Raw genomic sequence first — 17,486 nt, 5'->3', positions numbered from 1 at the left:
ACTAAGGTAGTAGTCATCACTACATCTTGTGGCAGTGAGTTCCACAGTTATGCATTATGTGAGTTAGTAATTTTGCTTCGAAGAAAGTGAGGCAAAACAGCCTCTGATACAATAAATTATGCCATCCTTTAGAGGTGTTTAAAGGCAGGAGTAAATTGTTACTCATAGATCAGACTCCAGGGTTGCCATTGGAGACCAGCTATCCTTAGTGTGAGGTTTGCCCTGTGGGGTTCTACAAGAGGCAATCTTATCCTTGGTGCTATTCAGTCTCTATATAAAGCCTTTAGGGGAATTCATTAATACCTTTGGAATTGGATGCCATCAATATGCTGATGTGACCTGGCTCTATCTCTTTCCAAACCCTCTGGTGATGTGGTACAGGTTTTGAGCCACTGACTTGTTGCTGTAATTAAATGACTGAAAGTGAACGAAGAGAAACTGTATCCAGAAAAGATGGAAGTAATGCTGGTTAGGATAGGAATCCTGAGGTCTTGAACAACATCATTCTTCCTACTTTTGACAAAGTTCATCAGACACTTGCTGACTGGGTTAAGAGATTAAGAGTTATACTGGACCCAGCATGACTGCTGAGAAGAAAATTAATGCAGCTGTAAAAAAAAAAAAAGATTTCCCCCCAACAAAATCAAGTCAGAGACTCTAGCTATGCAGAATGCAGCAACTTGGTTATTAGCAGGTGGTAGGTGGAACATTTATTTATTCACATGATTTATAGCCCACCTGTCAAGGAGACTCAAGGCAGATCGCACAGTGAGTCAACAATCAATGGCTGGTGCATCAATAACAATGCAATAGCGTATGGATTGCAGAAATCTGAATACAGACAAAAATCCAAATACAGAGCTGAACAATGCTGAAATAATCCATAAGCAATTAGACATCACGTATTTAAATGCTGCAGAAGTACCCAGTAGATACATAGTATAGTCCACACCCTCTGTCCCTTAACCAAAGCATCTCTCTGGACCATTTCCTTACAGTACCATCCTCCTACTTGTGTAAAAAAGCCCTCCTGAATAATTTAGTTTTGCCTATTTGTGGAAAGCTAGGAGAATGGGAGTCCTAACCTCATAGGAATTGGACACCTTCACTGCTACAAACTGACTGCACACCAAAAGGAGATGTTTACATTTCCAAGCAAAGGAATGTTTTGATTGCCTCTATGCTAATTGCATTCTGCCTTCTTGTGATTTATGACCCCTCCCTTTTCTCTCTCTTTCCCCCTCCTCTTCTGTATCTGCCCAGTTTTGATCAGGCATCTGATGAAGAGAACTTGATTCTCGAAAGCTTATGCTATAATAAAATTGGTTAGTCTTAAAGGTGCTACTGGACTCTTTTTGATTTTGCTACTACAGACTAACACGGCTAACTCCTCTGGATCTCTAACCTCATCAGCAGGCCATTCCAAAAAAATGTGTGCCACAACAGAGAATGCAAGTGTACAGGTTGCTGTTGATTTTGCCCAACTGCGGGGTGGCACCTGCAGAAGGCCTTGTGCAGATGAGCAAAGCTGCCATGGCAGAATATAGGAAGGGGGACGGTCCCCTAGATATGAGGGACCAAGGCCATGAAGGACTTTGTATGTGATAGCCAATACCTTGAATTGATGGGTAGGCGATGGAGTGACTGTAGAACAGGAGTAATCTGCGTGCTCTGCCTAGCTCCTGATAACAGAGCTGCCGCTTTCTGCACCAACTGGAGTCGCCAAGTTGACTTAAAGGGCATTCCAATGGTCGAGTCTTGATGTTACTGTGGCATGGATCCAGGTGACCAAATCTTCCAAGTCTGTGTGTGTGTGTGGGGGGGGGGGGAATCTTCTGAGCAAAACAAAGTTGGAGGAAAGTTTTTGCAGCTGCATTAACTTGCTTCTCCAGCAATAATGCTGTATTTAGTTGTAATTCCATGCCTCTAAGTAAGTCGACAAGGGCCTGCTGAACACTGCAGGTGGGAAGTTCTCTCAATCACCTTGCCCACAAAGGGCAAATTAGAAGAGACTGGATGATAGTTGGCCACATCACTGGGATATAAATGAAGTAAATCTAAAACAATTACAAAGAATGGGGTTGGGTTGGGGATATTCTGGGACAGGATGCAAACAAACTTCAGACCATTTGCAAATTAAGAGGTTACACACTGGAATAATACTCTACAGCAAGATCTAGAGGAAGTATCTCCACTGAAAAATACCATTATAGGGAAAAAGATATGGGCAGACAACACTGTTGGGGTTAGTCCATGCAGCATGTGGAGCAGGGCCCCTAAAAAAATGATGCTGTGAGTGCAGCAAGCTTATAGGGATGAATGGCCAGAGTGAGGGATGGTCAATGTACCACAAAAATAAACTGGAGCTTTAACAACAAACTATTTCATTCTGGCATATGTTTTCATGGACTAGAACTCTCTTCACGCTTAAGGCAGACCTTTTCTGTAGGAGGTATGAAAAAATAGTAACAGTCCCGAGGGGCCATGAAATATACTTAGGTATAAAAATGTAAATAATTATGTAAAATTTAGATCACATTTTAAAAAGTAATGTCATATTAGTTATGCTCCTACTGAGCAGTTTCTGCATCGTTTAATAAATCCTGTCAAATTATTTCAGCAATGCTTCATCTCTATATCTTCAAATGTCTGCTCTGCACACCCTGTTATGTTGTTTATTGAATATCCCAGCTGTTGATTGCATGGACTTGTGCTGCATAATCCACCTTGAGTCTCAGAAAGGCAAACTATAAATAACAAATAAAAATAGACGTGTTCATCAAGATGCATGCAGAGAGTCTTCATGAGCAAGGCTGCTGGACACGAGGGACTGACAGATGCAGGACTAGGACAATGTTCCTTGGGGTCAGTCACAGCTGAACCTACCTCACAGGGGTATTCTTAGGTTGCAAAGGAGGGGAAGAGAATAATGTATGCTTCTTTTGGTTCTGCATAAAGGAATAAAATATTTCAGGGCTCCTGGTCACCATGGGGCTGGGTAAGCAAAGACATTTATTTTGATAAATTTGTGGTGAATCAGGATGATGTGATGGGGGTGGATGGGTGCTCAAGGGGGATTTTTGCCTGGGGAAGCAGACTGGCTCTTAACAGTTCTGCTCACTATGCAGACATATATATAGATAAAAAAGTGTAAGCAACATGGACCGAAGGGCTACAAAATGCAATCCAGGCTGGGTGTGACTCCTTGCACGCTCCACCTCCTTCATGACTTTTGCAACTGATTTGCATTTACATAGCCCTCATTCCCTGCACCTTCTCCCCCCTCCCCTCACCACCTATATATCTCTGGCCAGTTTCTTCATACCCTCCATGCATCTGATGAAGAGAGCTGTGTTCTCAAAAGCTTATGCTACAGTAAAGCTGGTTAGTTTTAAAAGGTGCTACTGGACTCTACTATTTTACAATGGCAGTAACTGAGTGATAAGTGATCTCCATAGCTAATATTGAGAGTGACTGAGGAATCCCAGATCCTTATTTATTCCATTAAGTCTTATTTATCTCCATCACTTTCTGAAGACTTTTCTGTTTTGTCTGGGGTTCCCTCACAGACCCACTTTCTCATTTGTGTCATCTTTAACTGTTTTATTATTATGCATTTTATAATTTGTTTTTAATGTTTCTGATTGTTCACTGTTTTGGGGAACCCTAAGATTGGTGGAAAGATGGCATAGAAATGTTTTTATTATAACTTACTTGCTTTGATCTGAACAACCCAGGCAAGCCTGATCTCATCTGTTCTTGGAAGCTAAACTGGGTTTGTTTGGGGTAGTAATTAGATGGGAGACCTCCAAAGAAGACCAGGGTTGCAGAGGCAGGCAATGGCAAAGAACCTTGGTTAGACTCTTGCCTTGAAAACACCACCAGTCAGATATGATTTTACAGCACTTTCCACCACATAATTTATTTACTTCATTTATAGCTCACTTTTCTCCCCAAAGCCTACCCAAAGGAGAGTACAACATTTTCCCCTTCTCCATTTTATTTTCACAACAGCCCTGTGAGGTAGGTTGGGCTGATTGTGCGATTAGTCCAAGGTCACCCAGCAGACTGCCATCGCAGACTGGCCTATTATTATTAGCGTGCTGCATGATTTTCACCTCTTCCGCACCGCATTATTCATTGGCTGAATGTTTGCATTACTCATTTAGGCGACAAGGCCAATGCAATGAGCAGCTGCCAGGGCGGCTGTGCAAGCCAATCTGTTCCATCTACCACCTTGCCATTATTCCAAACTGCGGGGAAAGTTACACCACAACGCAATTATAATAAACACCACTGAGCTGATATATAACGCTCATACCCTTTTGCTCTCGGACCTAAGTTGCACCCTACGTCTTTCCACAGTCCCCCGTTGCGGAGACTGAGAGCATCTCTTTCCATTCAACTGAATCTCGGAATGGAAAAAACGGCGGAGCCTCCGTGACTACAACTCCCGGAATTCTCCAGTACCAGATCGACTGCCTCCCATGTGGCCCTAGCCAGGGACTACGATTCCCAGCACCCTTGAGCTTCCTGCCCAATACAATTGATGTTTTTATTCTTAAATTGCACCGATGAGCGGTGGAGAAATAGGTTGCCACTGTAGAAAAGAGGGAAGAGGACTCTGCTTGGAGGAGTTTCTGCTTAGGGGTCTCCTGGGACCATTATGGCAACGGAAAGCGTCCTGGAGCAAGCTTTGGTCTGTGCCGAAAGCTTCAGCCTCGCAGGTAAGAGATCTCCATAAGAATGCGAGGCGGAGGAGGGAGGGAAGGAGGATTGAACTTTTTGCCTGGGGGTCTTCTTTTTTTTAAAGTTCAGGATGGAGCGCGTTAGGAGATTGCCGCTTGCCAGTAATCCAAGCCTCCGTTATCTGTTGGGATCAAATTCCCCGGGCATATTTCTTTTGTCTGTCTGGGAGGAGGCGGTCCGAGTAAACCGAGAAAACGCAAGAGGAAGAAAGAAGGAGATGGTGGGTGGATATAGGGAGGATGGGATGGGATGAGGGGGATTTGGAGGGATGTGTGAAAGGAGATTGGATGAGATGGGAAGGGGTCGAATCTATTGACCTTTTGTCAAAAAAAAAAAAAGGAGTTGCATGAAATCCCAAAAATTCCTAGGAAAGGAAAGACTCCTGTACCCCCTGATAATTATTCTTTGTCCATTCACCTCCAACGTGCTTATTTATCAATACATAAAAACCTTTAGTGGAGACTCCGTTATACTATTACAGCAAAATCAGAAGAGTCTTAATAGCACCTTTAGAGAGTCTGCCGCATGCACCATACAGCATTTTCTCCCCATTTTCTAAATATCATTAGCAACATACGGGCTGTAGTCCACTAAAATGATAGTAATTCTGTTAGTCATTATAGTCTTTCGGAGCAATTAAATTGTGGAATTTATCACCAGTGACAGCCAGGAGCACTGATGACTTTAAAAGGGGGTAGACAGATTCCTGGAGGAGAGGCAACTAGCCATGGTGAGTAAAGGGAATCTCCATATCCAGAGGCAGCAAACTTCTGAAATCCAGTTCCAGGAGGCAACATCAAGGGAAGGTTTCACCACTATGTCCTGTTGGCTAGCCCTCCAGGGCAACTCGTTGGCTGTTGTGTGAAACAGCATGCTGGTTTTCTCTTCCTAGGCAATATAATCACCTTCAAACATCTAGGAAAACGGTGCAACTTCGGACAAAACTCTGAACTTTCCCCTTTTGTCCATGTAGGCTCAGAAACATGGCCCATGTCTCAGTCAAGGTCAACATACCACCCTTGGACAAGGGATTCTTCGGCAGTAGAGCCTGCCCAGGTATGGTATATGGGAGCGAGGATGAAAGACTTATACAAGATATAAGTCTGACTAAAACCCCATTTTTACCTGCTGAAGCCCCAAATGGGTTGCTGTTATCGTCACCCCCTTTTCTAAATGTCTGTATGCTACATGTGCCCATCTTTTTCATGTTATTTTCGCAACAACCACCCTGTGAGGTTGAGTGAGTGTCTAGGCCAGGGTCACCTTATGGGTTTCATTAGAGTGGGGGTTTGAACCTAGGTCTCCAAGATCATAGTCCTACATTCTCACCTTTATTCCACAGAGGGTCTCTGCCATGAATACATTGGTAGTCTTTTCAGCTCTCAGTCTCAGCTCCCTGCATTTACAATATGGGTACAATAATACTGGCGTACCTTACAGTGCTAGGGTAATATAAACCTGAAAGCACTGTACAAATGCTATTATTGTCTATACCACTCCTGGTATAGATATATATGTGGTGAATACTGCTTTTGAATGTTCCTTTGTGTTTTAAAAAATCCCACAAATACCAGAAAGAAATGTTTGGGCCTACTTCAGCAGTCCTTAACCTTTTTGAGCCTGTGGGTACCTTTGAAATTCTGATGTAGCGCAGTGGGTGCAGCCACAAAATGGTTGCCACAGGAAGTGGAGACTGCCATCAACAGCTGCTGCTGCAGTTTACCTTTAATCACACAGTAAAGATTCTTGTACTGTGTTTTTAAAAAATCTGCACTGCCAATCAGCTCTCCAATGGCCAGTCAGAAGCCTTGCTGAGCAAAAGCCCCATCTGACCCAGCTAGGGTTGCCAGGTCTTCTTACCCTCCCAGTGGGAAGGGGGGAACTGGCACTTAGCTTTTTGGAGATCCTTGCGCACATGTGCTATGCGCACGCTCCCAGCATGGCACGGTGAAGTCAATTCCGGGAATGACGTCATCGCACAGGCTCCAAGAGTGCTCCTCGGCTTCATGCTGGGCCGATTTGTGCCCCCAAATGGGCTGAATTGGCCTGGCAGGAAGCCTGGGAGCATTCCTGGAGAGTGACATTGTTGCACTGCACTGGGAGCATGACATGGAAGGTCTGTTTCTGCACCTTTCCCCCCACTGGCCAGGTGAGTAGTGGCGGGGGAGGAGGCTGGGAGTGGGGAATCCCCCGCCTCCCCTGGGGGACCAGCAATTCTAGGCCCGGAGCACTTTCCAAAAACATTTGATGGGCACTATGGTTCCCATGGACACTCTGTTGGAGACTCATGGGTGGGCTGTTTCCCTGCTGTGCCTATTTTCAGTTGGCAGGGAACTTTTAATGGCATCCCTCTCTTGCAGTTTGAAGTCCACTTGAGTCCTCTACATACGTAAACCAAGCTTCCTTTTCTTTAAAGGCAGAAAAAAATTGCTTCTGGGAAAGAAATTGGATTTTCTTTTTCCCCTGGAAGAGATTTTTGGCGTGGCTGAGACTGAGTTGATATTGTTTCTTCTGTTTCAGGAGCTGGTGACCTTTGAGGATGTGGCCGTTTATTTCTCAAAGGGGCAGTGGGATCTGCTGGATCCAGAGCAAAAAGCCTTGTACAGGGAGGTCATGCAGCAGAATTATGAGAATGTGGTCTCTCTGGGTAAACACCTGTTTTCTCTGACTGTAAGAGGATCTGGGGAGTCTGTGTGTTTCTGTGTTTCTTTATGGAGGAGGAGGGGCAGAGTAGGTCCCCTTACTTGCCCAGTGAGAGGGGGGGACCCAGCAGTTACCTTTCAGTCATTTCCATGGTCTTCTTCCAGAAGCGACCTCATCATCACACTGGTATGGGGCTCACGTGTGGTTTACAGCAGGCGAATTTGGATCCCAAATGAGCCCGATTTGGCCTGTTTGGGGCCCAAATCAGCTCACTGCAAAGTGCAGGAGCACTCTTGGTGTAGTGCGATGACATCACCCCTAGGAAATGACATCATTGCGCCTTCCCAGGAGTGCGTTTGGGAGGCCCATTCCTGCACCTTTCTCCCCCATCGGCCACATAAGTGGTGACAGGGTGTGTGTGTGGAGGGTGAAAGCGGGGGATTCCCCACTCCTAGAGGCAAGAGAGAAGAGGTCTGGCTCCTAGAGCAGGGGCCTGCAGCCTGTGGTATTCCCAAGAAAACGCTCAAAGCAGCTTGCAAAATCGATGAAATGTAATCCATAAAACAAGGTCGAATAATAAGATAAAAGCTGAGTAAAGTGGAAAAAACCAAATGGGAGAGTCAACCAAAAGGCTGGATTTTTTTGCCTGGCATTTGAAGGTCAATGATGGTTCTCAGTGGGCCTCATGAGGAAGAGAGTTCCAGAGGCTTTTTGATGTGAATGTTTTCCATCAGCAACAGCCCCTTCCCAAGTTCTGGAGAGAAAGTATTCTGTTCATCATTTCACCCTGTCTCATCAACGTGGCCTACTAACCAGGTTGTCGCAAAGATAACTGAATGCACAGTATAATAATAAACAAATAAGGTGCACTATTTGAATTATAAAACCATTCATTCTTGCAAGGTTGAAATGGTAATGCTGAATACTGTTAACCATTATTGGGTTTTTGGAAAGGAATTAGAAGACCCTTGCTAGCACCAGATGTCAGTCCTTTGGGAGAAAGGCAGGTTAGAAACAATTTAGCTAAACAAAAAAATCCACAAGTAGTACCTTCTGAAATGCCCCAAGACTATTGGGAATCAATGTTCTTTGCCCCTGTTGCTCTGTGCTCTTCTTTATAACCGTCTCCATTTATCACCTCCTCTGACCAGGTTTCCCTGTAGCTAAACCTGCACTGATCTTCTGGCTTGAGCAAGGAGCAGAGCCTTGGATTCAAGATCCAGGAGAAAGGGCAACAAAAGGTGAGAGGGCCTGGGGCAATCCAGCTGGGTTGCGCTCATATGTGTGTGATGCTTCCTCAGACACTTAAGTTCCTCTGTGGTCTTTCTGGTCCCTGAGCTTTTTTTTCATTCCACTCTTCTTTTAAGGAGCTCAGGGTGCCATACATAGTTCTCTGCCAGCCCTGGGAAACCTCAAAAGTATGCTCCGAGCTACAAAACAGAGAGTTCTCTAAGCTTACCAGTAGCCCGAATTCAGTTGTCTCAGAGCTGGATCTTTGGGAGGTCAATGTGACTGTTGTTCAGGCTAGTCTGAACCCTGCTTTAAAGTAGCATCAAGGACTCTGGATGTTGGTCAGAGGCTAGCTGGATGAGCCACCTGGGACTGTGTGCTGAAGCCTCAGAGCTTCCAGATATGGAAGGGAACAACAGCCCCTGCTATCAGTGGGCAACAAAAACCTGCCATGTTATGTTAATACTAGACCATCTGCCCGTGCTTGGCTCAAGGGAACAGGGTCTGCTGCACTTCGAGGCCTGCTTGCAGTTTCTTCATACCCATGGCGTCGAACAAGTCCTAACATAGGGTTGGATCCTTCCAGATTTTCAGCAGATGCAAAAGGAAGTAAAGGTCCTTTTGATCCCCCTGAAAAGGGTTGTAAGAATTCTGGGATTCAGGATGGATCTGCCACGCATCTGTCCATCCACCCTCTTGCACCAGCAGAAAAGTTGGTAAGATCCAACCCAAACATCAGGGAGTTTCCATGTTCAAATAAATAAAGCATCTCCTGGTTTATTTACAATTATGAAGGAAGCCATGGGTCCCAATCACAATCCCTGCCTGCCCCTCTCCCATTTTATAACCATGTTTAAAACCTCTTGTTTATTGGAGGAAGCCCCTCAGAACTGAAACCGTAATATATTGTCTGAGGGGAGAATGCCATTTCTTTTCCCCTCTCTGGCAGGCTCATCTATGAACTGTGTAGATTCGTATTGTGAAAGCCTCACAGGTACTTTTGGGGTAGTCTAAACCCCCTAAAAACGAAGCATCCCTCCAGTGTGAGAATATTGAATTATCCCCTTTGTTAAAATAAGGCAACAGTGTGGTGAGTAAAAGGTAATCCTCCTCCCTCCCTCAGCATTGCCCTTATATTTCCTGAAACTTTATATATCCTATTTTATTTTTGAAAGTCACATGTTACTCCTTTCCAGAGTATATGTATCTATGAATCAGGCCTTGGAATCCTCCCTTGTTCTTCTTCTTTTTTCCCTCAGAAGGTGACAGGAAGACAGTGAAGAAAAAAGCCACTTGCCTGTTGTGTGGGAAAACAGTCTCTTCCAAATATGCTCTCATTGGACACATGAGGACCCACACGGGAGAGAAACCATACGAGTGCCCTGAATGCAGGAGGAGATTTGCTTTAAGGAAGAATCTTACCTTGCATCAGAAAACCCACCAGAGTGAGCAAACACAATTAATTAGTAGCTAATAGCTGGGGGGAGGGGGAGGAAGAGCCTGTTGTCTTAAGGCCATGATTTTTGTTCGAAGCGTGACAGGTTCTAGGTTCAGTTCCCAGACGAGGCTCTGCTAGTCTGGAAAAGGGTCCATGTCTGGGCAGCTAGAGCACATGTTTTACATATGGATGCTCTGAAGCTGAATCTCTGATATCTGCAGAAGGAAGGATTTTGAGGAGTGGGTGTTGGCAAAGCCCTTTCTCTGCCAGAGGCTTGGAGGAGCTGTGGCCAGTCAGTGCAGACGGTCCTGAACTAGACGAATCCATGGTCTGACTTGGTTCAAAGCCGCTTCGCTGTATCAAATGGCAAAAGGTTGGCCCCCGTGCAAGGTACATAAGGGGGCCAGTCACAACTACCGCCCACTGTTCAGCAAACCCATCTTCAAGGATTGCATAAAAAATCATTCTTTAAAACATAACCCCCCAAACCTAACCAACCCCCCCTCCCAAAGTTAATAGCAATGTCTTTGCACGAGCAAATGTTCGAACTGCTGAAGACTGGGCAGCATTTTTATGTTGCTATGGCAACACAAAAGGCTGTACAAAAACTCGCAGGGGCTAGGATGAGGAGGAAGACAAGGGGGCAGCAGCAACCAGGAGGAGGAGGAGGAAGAAGAAGAGACGGGAGTGGCACACGGGGAGGGGAGCCAGAGGAAGGAGGGAATGGGGTTTCCTTTCCCCTGCAGTTTCTTTCACGTCTCCCTCTTGCTTTATGTATTATAAAGAGCGTTGTGTGTTCTTGCAGTATTCTCTATGCACTCTGCCTGCAAGATGCCTGGACCCTCTCCAGCATTAAGTGGTCGGGTTCTGGTTTTGTCCAGAGAGCGTTGTTCCTCTGTATCCACCCCATTTACTAAAACTGAGACTGCATCTTTTCATGGTTATAGTTCCTAGGAATGAAGCAGGTATTGCCATAAAAGTCCTTTTTGCGGTGCTTTGGACGGATTCATTTCCAAGACAGGACATTTGCTTACATCCTGGCAAAAAAAGGATTCATTAAGCACCACTGGTTTCACGACTTCACATACGTATGAATATGTGTTGTTTCCTTTACAGAACACCTTGAGCCAAACCTCCCATTAACTCAAGAGAACTTTTCTGCCAAAGAGTTGGCATTTCACCAGGACCAGCCAGGAGATCAAGAGCTTCAAGGTATCCAGTTCTGTCCTCCCCAGTCACCAGATTTCCATATCAGTCTTTGCTCGGCGGAATAATGTCAAAGGTTGCTGCAGTCAGAAGGATAAAGGGTCTCTGCAGCATAGGAAAAATTGGGTTAACTATTACACTAAGGGCCCTACAGACCCTAGACCTCTATCTTTCATCTCATGCTGTTCCTAGAGATCTGCAGTCCCAAAGGAGGAGCATTTATGGGACATTTGGGGGAGTAGTAGGACAGGGAGAAGAAGAAGTCCCACTCCTATGATAGAAGTCCTCTTCTTCTGTGAAGACTTTCTGTGGGTCCAGGAGGCCAAGCACTAAGAGTTGCTGTAGAGGGTGCACCTAAGATTTAATTTCTAGTTGTTACATTTTTATCTGACCTTTCCTCCAAGTATCTCAGAGTGGTGTACGCTGTTCTTTCTTTCTTCTCCATTTAATTCTCACAATAGGCAGGAAGAGGGATGCTGGCCTATGGTCACCCACTGAACTTCATGGGAGAGTAGGGATTTGAACCCTGTCTCCCTCATCTTAGTCTAACCATATAACCACACTGGTCCTCTTAGTTCCTAAAAGGGATCCAAATCCTCCTGGAAATGGTAGCTTTTGACCTGAACATCCTTGCCCTTACCCTCCAGGAAAGAGTAATCGTTATGGGGAGTAGATGCAAAACTAGATGTGGTTGTTTGATGTCACACATGCTTCACATGTCTCAGAACTGCTCTTTTTATATTTTTATTTATTTCGATATTTAAACTTATTTAAATATTTTTATATTTTTATTTATTTAAATATTTATACCCTCCCTTTATCGTGCCTCAGGGTAGCTTACAAATAGCATTTTAAAAATACAACATCCAATAAAGACCCCTGGGGCCAGCCTTCCCAATTTTCCAGGCACCAGAAGGAATAGCAACATATTTGAGTTTTTAAAAAAATGAGTTTTGTTTCTGTTCATTCAGATCACCAGGCACCAGAAGAGGCAACGCCTCCACCAAGCTATCTTGAAGGTGAGTGCTGCTGAGTGTTTAGCTGAGTGTTTAGAAGAACCCCAGAAGCTCAAGACTAAAGGCCAAGCTACAAGTGACAAATGACACAGGTTGGACACTTGTCAGCTTCCCTCAAGTTTTGATGGGAAATGTAGGCGTCCTGGTCTTGCAGCTTGGCTCTCTGTCTGCTGTCCAATGGACTTTGCAACTCTCACTTGTCCAACATTCTGCCAAGCTGCCTACATTTCCCATCAAAACTTGCGGGACGCTGACAAGTGTCCAACCTGTGTCATTTGTCACTTGTAGTTTGGCCCTCAGTTGTCCTCTTCAGGAAGGATTAGAAAATGTCCTCAGGTCGGTATCCCAAAGACCCCTGAAGCAACCAGAAGTGAGAGAGTTGTACACTCCCACCGATTTTTCTTGGTGGCTGAGGCTTCTTGTCTCTGGTTGAGTTAGGAACTAGGGGGACAATGACAGTCTGAGGAATGTGGGCCCTAGATATAGAAAGCCTCTTGAAAGTTATCTCGTGCCTTTTGTGAGAATTCTCTTCAGTGACATCAGGCAGTGGCTGGGAAAGAGCACGAATAGCTGCTGCCTCAGCCTAAAGCAGAGACCAAACGAAGAACAGAATAGAAAAAACCAACCCCATTGCTTTTGTTTATTTTTAAAGGGATAATCAAGGTTGAAATGGTGGAAGGCCCAGATGTACAGGATCCAGTAGATGACTACCCTCTTTCTGTGCATTCTCCAACAGAAGCATGGCCTCCAAAAATCTATCAAGGCAGTTGCAGGAGAGAACAAAATACAGTGGGAATAGCAAGAAAGACTTTAGGGCCACGGTCGATTCAGAAGTCATGGTTTTCTCAGTTTCCGTGGCTGGAGGCTGACAAGGGACAGACCACACTGTACTGTGTCATTTGCAGGGAGAAACCCCCTGCTCACGGCCCAGTGTCCAAATTAGTGACTGGATACACCAGGCCATTTAAAGTGGAAACTCTCAAACACCACGACAAGAGCAATGCCCATAACCTTTGTGTCCGAGCATTGACAGCTAAAGAAGACCCAAATGGCGTTCCAGTTGCTGTGCGCATGACAAAAATGTCCAGCTATGTCCTGAAAAACATGGAACACCTTTTTAGCGCGGCATATGACATTGCCTATCATTCAAAGCCTTTGAATGATTTTGAAAAAGCTTTAGATCTCTTGCAGGTCATGGGAGCCCCCATCATACCCAGGTACAGAAACAGAGTGGCGTGCACCCTCTTCATCAAATGTATCGCAGACACACTTGGGAAGGAAATACTTGATGGCATACGCCAGTCGCCTTGCATTAGTATTCTGCTGGACGGTTTTACGAATTCCTCCGATCAGCCATGTGTAGTGATTTACATCCGGTACATAAAAAGAACAGATGTGAAGGAATCTTATGTCTGCTTGGCTTTGCTGCCCAATGAAACAGCCGATGCCTGTTTTGAGACAATCATTTCAACCTTAGAGGAACTACAGATCCCGTTTAGAAAGCCAGGGTGGCTGGTGGGCTTAGGAACCGGTGGAGCAGCCAATATAGTGGACTGCAAAAACGGGATCATCGCAAAATTTGAAGACATCACCCCCCAGTTCACTTCGGCCCATTGTGTTACCTACAAGATACAATTTGCTGTCATTGATGCTTGCTGCAGGGGTATTGACTTTGTTAAGAACTGTGAGAAGCGTATACGGGCAATGTTCAAGTTTTACCAGGTGTCTCCTGAGAGGCTGAGAGAGCTGCAGGTGGTGGCTTCTCGTCTAGGCCGGAAGGTTGCCAAGCTGATGGACTGTAACGACGTGAGGTGGGTCATCAGCAGGAGAGGGACTCTAAATGCCCTTCTGGAAAACTTGCCTGCAGTTGTGAATCACCTGGAGCGGCTGTCAAAATCCAGTGGACACGAGGGTCAAAAAGCAAAAGGGATGCTGACGTTCCTGAGAAGCTTCCATTTTGTAAAACTTTCCCACTTCTTAATAGATTTCCTGAATATTTACAAGCCTCTCTCTGAAGTATTTCAAAAAGAAAACATCTTACTCAGGCAAGTGAATTCCACTCTAGAAAACACATACCTTACACTCCAAAGCCTTCTTCAGCAGGCAGGACCAAAAGAGGCAGAGTTTGATACAAATGTGAAGGGTGCGTGCTTCCGTGGCATCCCTTTGCTTGGAAGAGAGTCTGGGGAGTGTCGATTTCAAACTGACAGAGCAAAGATTATTCTGACAGGAGCAGAATATTTGCACCAAAGGTTTGACACAGAGAAATCACTAGAGGTATTAAAAAATATGGAGGTATTTGATACCACCTCTTGGCCTGACAGCAGCCGTCTTGCCAGCTTTGGGAATGTGGAGATTCTTTCTTTAGCTAAGCATTTTGACAGCTCTCTAACGTCAAGCTATAGTGAAGATGGACTGCTGAGTGAGTGGTTGGAACTTAAAACCATTGCAAAGGACCTTCCTTTCTCAGCATTGTGCAAGAAGGCTATGGCTGAGGGTCAGAGGTTTCCTTTGCTGAGTAAACTCACATCGGTCGCAGCATGTCTGTGTACTTCCACAGCAAGCTGCAAGCGGGGGTTTGTCGTTATGAATCTGATAAGGACTTACGAGAGGCTGAAGCTTTCCAACGAAGTGGCAAACTCTCTAATGATGGTTGCTGTCAATGGCGTGGCAGTTCCAGATTATGACCCGCTGCCTGCAATTGAGCACTGGTACTTGACATCTTCTGGCCGTCGCTGTTAACCATCACTACAACATCACTTGGAGCTGGGATTGTACTGATTCTAAATATTTAGTACCCCCATTGTCTGATGAACTGCAAAACGTGCCATTATCTCTGCTCAGAGTACTTGTCTGCAAATCTCCATAACAGAGCTTATAAGACTGGGCATTTGACTGGTCAATTGACTGATTAAATAATGGTCAGGGTGTTTTTTTATTACCTTTATTAGGACAAGCAAAAAGATGCTTTAATCATTGATAGATCTTATGCTAATTTAAAAAACAAATTAGCTAACTGTAGCAGTGAAACAAATTAACTTTGACAAAAATGTAGTAATAACTTTCTAACAATGTGACGTTTCTATAAATGTGAACAAGTCACCAAACAGCTGTTCTCACTTCTTACAGATCCTTCTTGGCGTAATGGTCAAGTAATGGATGATCTGTTGAATATTCTCAGTCTGAGAATATTTGACCAGTCCATTCACCAGTGTGCCAGCCCTTTCTGCTAGCCATTTGTCTTGTGATCAGTATTAGTTATGGAACGAACACTCCCCCAAATATAAGTGAGAATTCTTGTATTTATTTTTACTTTGGATTTTTTTCTCTGGATACTTGCCAGGTTCTGGGTTTTAACTAGGGCTACAATATTTTAATGATTAATTGATTTTTAAAAAATCTTGTACTTGACTTTTAAAAAATGCCTGATTGAGCAACAGCTTTTAAAAACAGATTAATTGTTTTTAACACAGGAACCTACAAAAAACTGTCAATGACAGGTGCCATTTTGACAGAATTCCTAATTTTTCTCCCCGCAGGAGTTAATGCCTTTCCTAAGATGGAATCCACTGTGAAACACGCAGCAGCATCTGTGCTTTTTTTCTTTCAGGTGTATTGCTTTAGTCTTATGAAAATGTATTTAAATTACATCAAACAAATTAAAACTCAGCCGAGGTTTTGTTAATTCTGTGACGGCCCTAATTTTAATTTCTCTGAACTGGTTTGAGTATGATACAGAAAGGGTACAGAAATTGGAGTTTTTCTGGTTGTACACTCAACTGGTTGAGTGTGTGTTGTTTCAGAGAGGATTTATGGGCTCCCTCTTAAGTGTCACTGGCCTGTCTTAATGGAAAATGTCAGCACCTACTTTCTTCTCTGATTCCTTATAAAAACATAAGAAGAGCCCTGCTGCATCAGACCAATGGCCTGTCTAGTCTAGTACCCTGTTTCACACAGTAGCCAACCAGTTACATTGGAGGAGCAACCACAGGACAGAGGCCAAGACCTTCCCTGGAGTGGTCTCCTGGCACTGGTATTCAGATGTTCACTGCCTCTGAATATGGACGCTCCCTTTACTCACCAGCAAGAAAAAATTAGGGCAGTAAATGCCCAGGGCAGAGACTTTTCTTTGGTGGCACTTCTGTCATGGAATGCCCTCCCCAAGGATGCTATTACAGACCTTGTAGCAGTTTAGAAAAACTTTTTAAAAACACTTTTTTATTTTCTTGAGCCTCAGGTCTAGCATTGCTGGTTCTGCCTGTTAATTTTATATTTTAATATTAGTGTTGTTTTTCATTTGGTGGTTCTGTTTTGTGTGGTTAGGGACTGGCTTGTTTTGCTTTCTTTAATCTTTCTTTGCACTTCAGCTTGCTCACCTTTGGATGCCAAGACAGTAATGACATTTCCAGGGATAAATAAAATGTCCGTTAAAATCAGCGTGTAAGTGGTGTGGATAATGCCTAGTGAAACAACGGAAGCGAGAAAGAAATGAACTTGTTAATGCAGAGCTTGCTTCTGCGCGCATATGTGCGCGCGCGTGTGCACACGCACACACAGAGTTCCATTCAATCAGGCTCCCACACATCTGCTTTAAAAGAAAAAAAGTTTTGGAGATCATTCACGGAACTACTTCCATTACATCTGGCCTCCTATTTGAAGTAAAGAAGCATTGCCTTATACTAAGGCAGACCATTTGTACTGTTACCACAGCTTAGAAAGCCTCTGTATCTGTAGTCAGAACGATGTGCTGTCCCTTTAACAATTGGTACTCATGGGAATCGTAGTTCCCTCTCCAACATTGGGACAGCGGGACATTTGAGAAGTTTATTGTAGATCTTCCTGTTAGGGTGTTAGTTTTAGGGTGCTCTTCCTTTTTCTTTGTTCAGCAACTTACCCTCTCAATCAAGGATGCAAAAGCCATTATGAATTCACCGCTAGTCTACGAATAAATCTAGAGCAATAAAGATGTACCTGGATTCTGATCGAACCATGTCTTGTTTACTGGCTCCAACTGTAAGTAAGGATTCCTTTAAAATCTGGGTTGAAAGAGGCAGCAAATTAAAACTACCTGGGAATCAGCCTCTCCTTTCAGCTGCTCCCAGAATACCATTGGTACATCAAGCCAATTACTGGCTAGTCTAATTGCAGCAACTCCACAGGTAAAGCCTTGTAACCAAAGATCTTCTAACTTGAAATGCCAGAGA

The 17,486-nt window shown here is 44.3% G+C and overlaps 1 protein-coding gene across 1 annotated transcript; it reads left to right on the top strand.

Moving 5' to 3' along the window:
• Window positions 1-4,655: 4,655 nt before the first annotated feature.
• On the top strand, window positions 4,656-16,912 carry ZNF862 (zinc finger protein 862). Its single transcript, XM_054977700.1, has 8 exons — window positions 4,656-4,727; window positions 5,723-5,805; window positions 7,270-7,396; window positions 8,544-8,633; window positions 9,572-10,067; window positions 11,177-11,272; window positions 12,238-12,285; window positions 12,935-16,912. Exons 5-8 carry the CDS (start codon window positions 9,968-9,970, stop codon window positions 15,022-15,024), a joined length of 2,334 nt encoding a protein of 777 aa, XP_054833675.1. The 5' UTR covers window positions 4,656-4,727; window positions 5,723-5,805; window positions 7,270-7,396; window positions 8,544-8,633; window positions 9,572-9,967; the 3' UTR covers window positions 15,025-16,912.
• Window positions 16,913-17,486: the final 574 nt, after the last annotated feature.

This window comes from Eublepharis macularius, chromosome 4, assembly GCF_028583425.1.
Source record: "Eublepharis macularius isolate TG4126 chromosome 4, MPM_Emac_v1.0, whole genome shotgun sequence".
In the NCBI taxonomy this organism is placed as follows: domain Eukaryota; kingdom Metazoa; phylum Chordata; class Lepidosauria; order Squamata; family Eublepharidae; genus Eublepharis; species Eublepharis macularius.
Note: the sequence above shows the minus strand (reverse complement) of the source record. Positions and strands in the feature narration are given on the sequence as shown.

Bases quoted from the DNA above. Each gene is read 5' to 3' on its own strand.
- ZNF862 (XM_054977700.1), top strand. From the start codon at position 9,968: ATGAGGACCCACACGGGAGAGAAACCATACGAGTGCCCTGAATGCAGG. The intron at 10,068-11,176 runs GTGAGCAAACAC...TTTCCTTTACAG, and splicing joins GCATCAGAAAACCCACCAGA to AACACCTTGAGCCAAACCTC. The intron at 11,273-12,237 runs GTATCCAGTTCT...CTGTTCATTCAG, and splicing joins AGGAGATCAAGAGCTTCAAG to ATCACCAGGCACCAGAAGAG.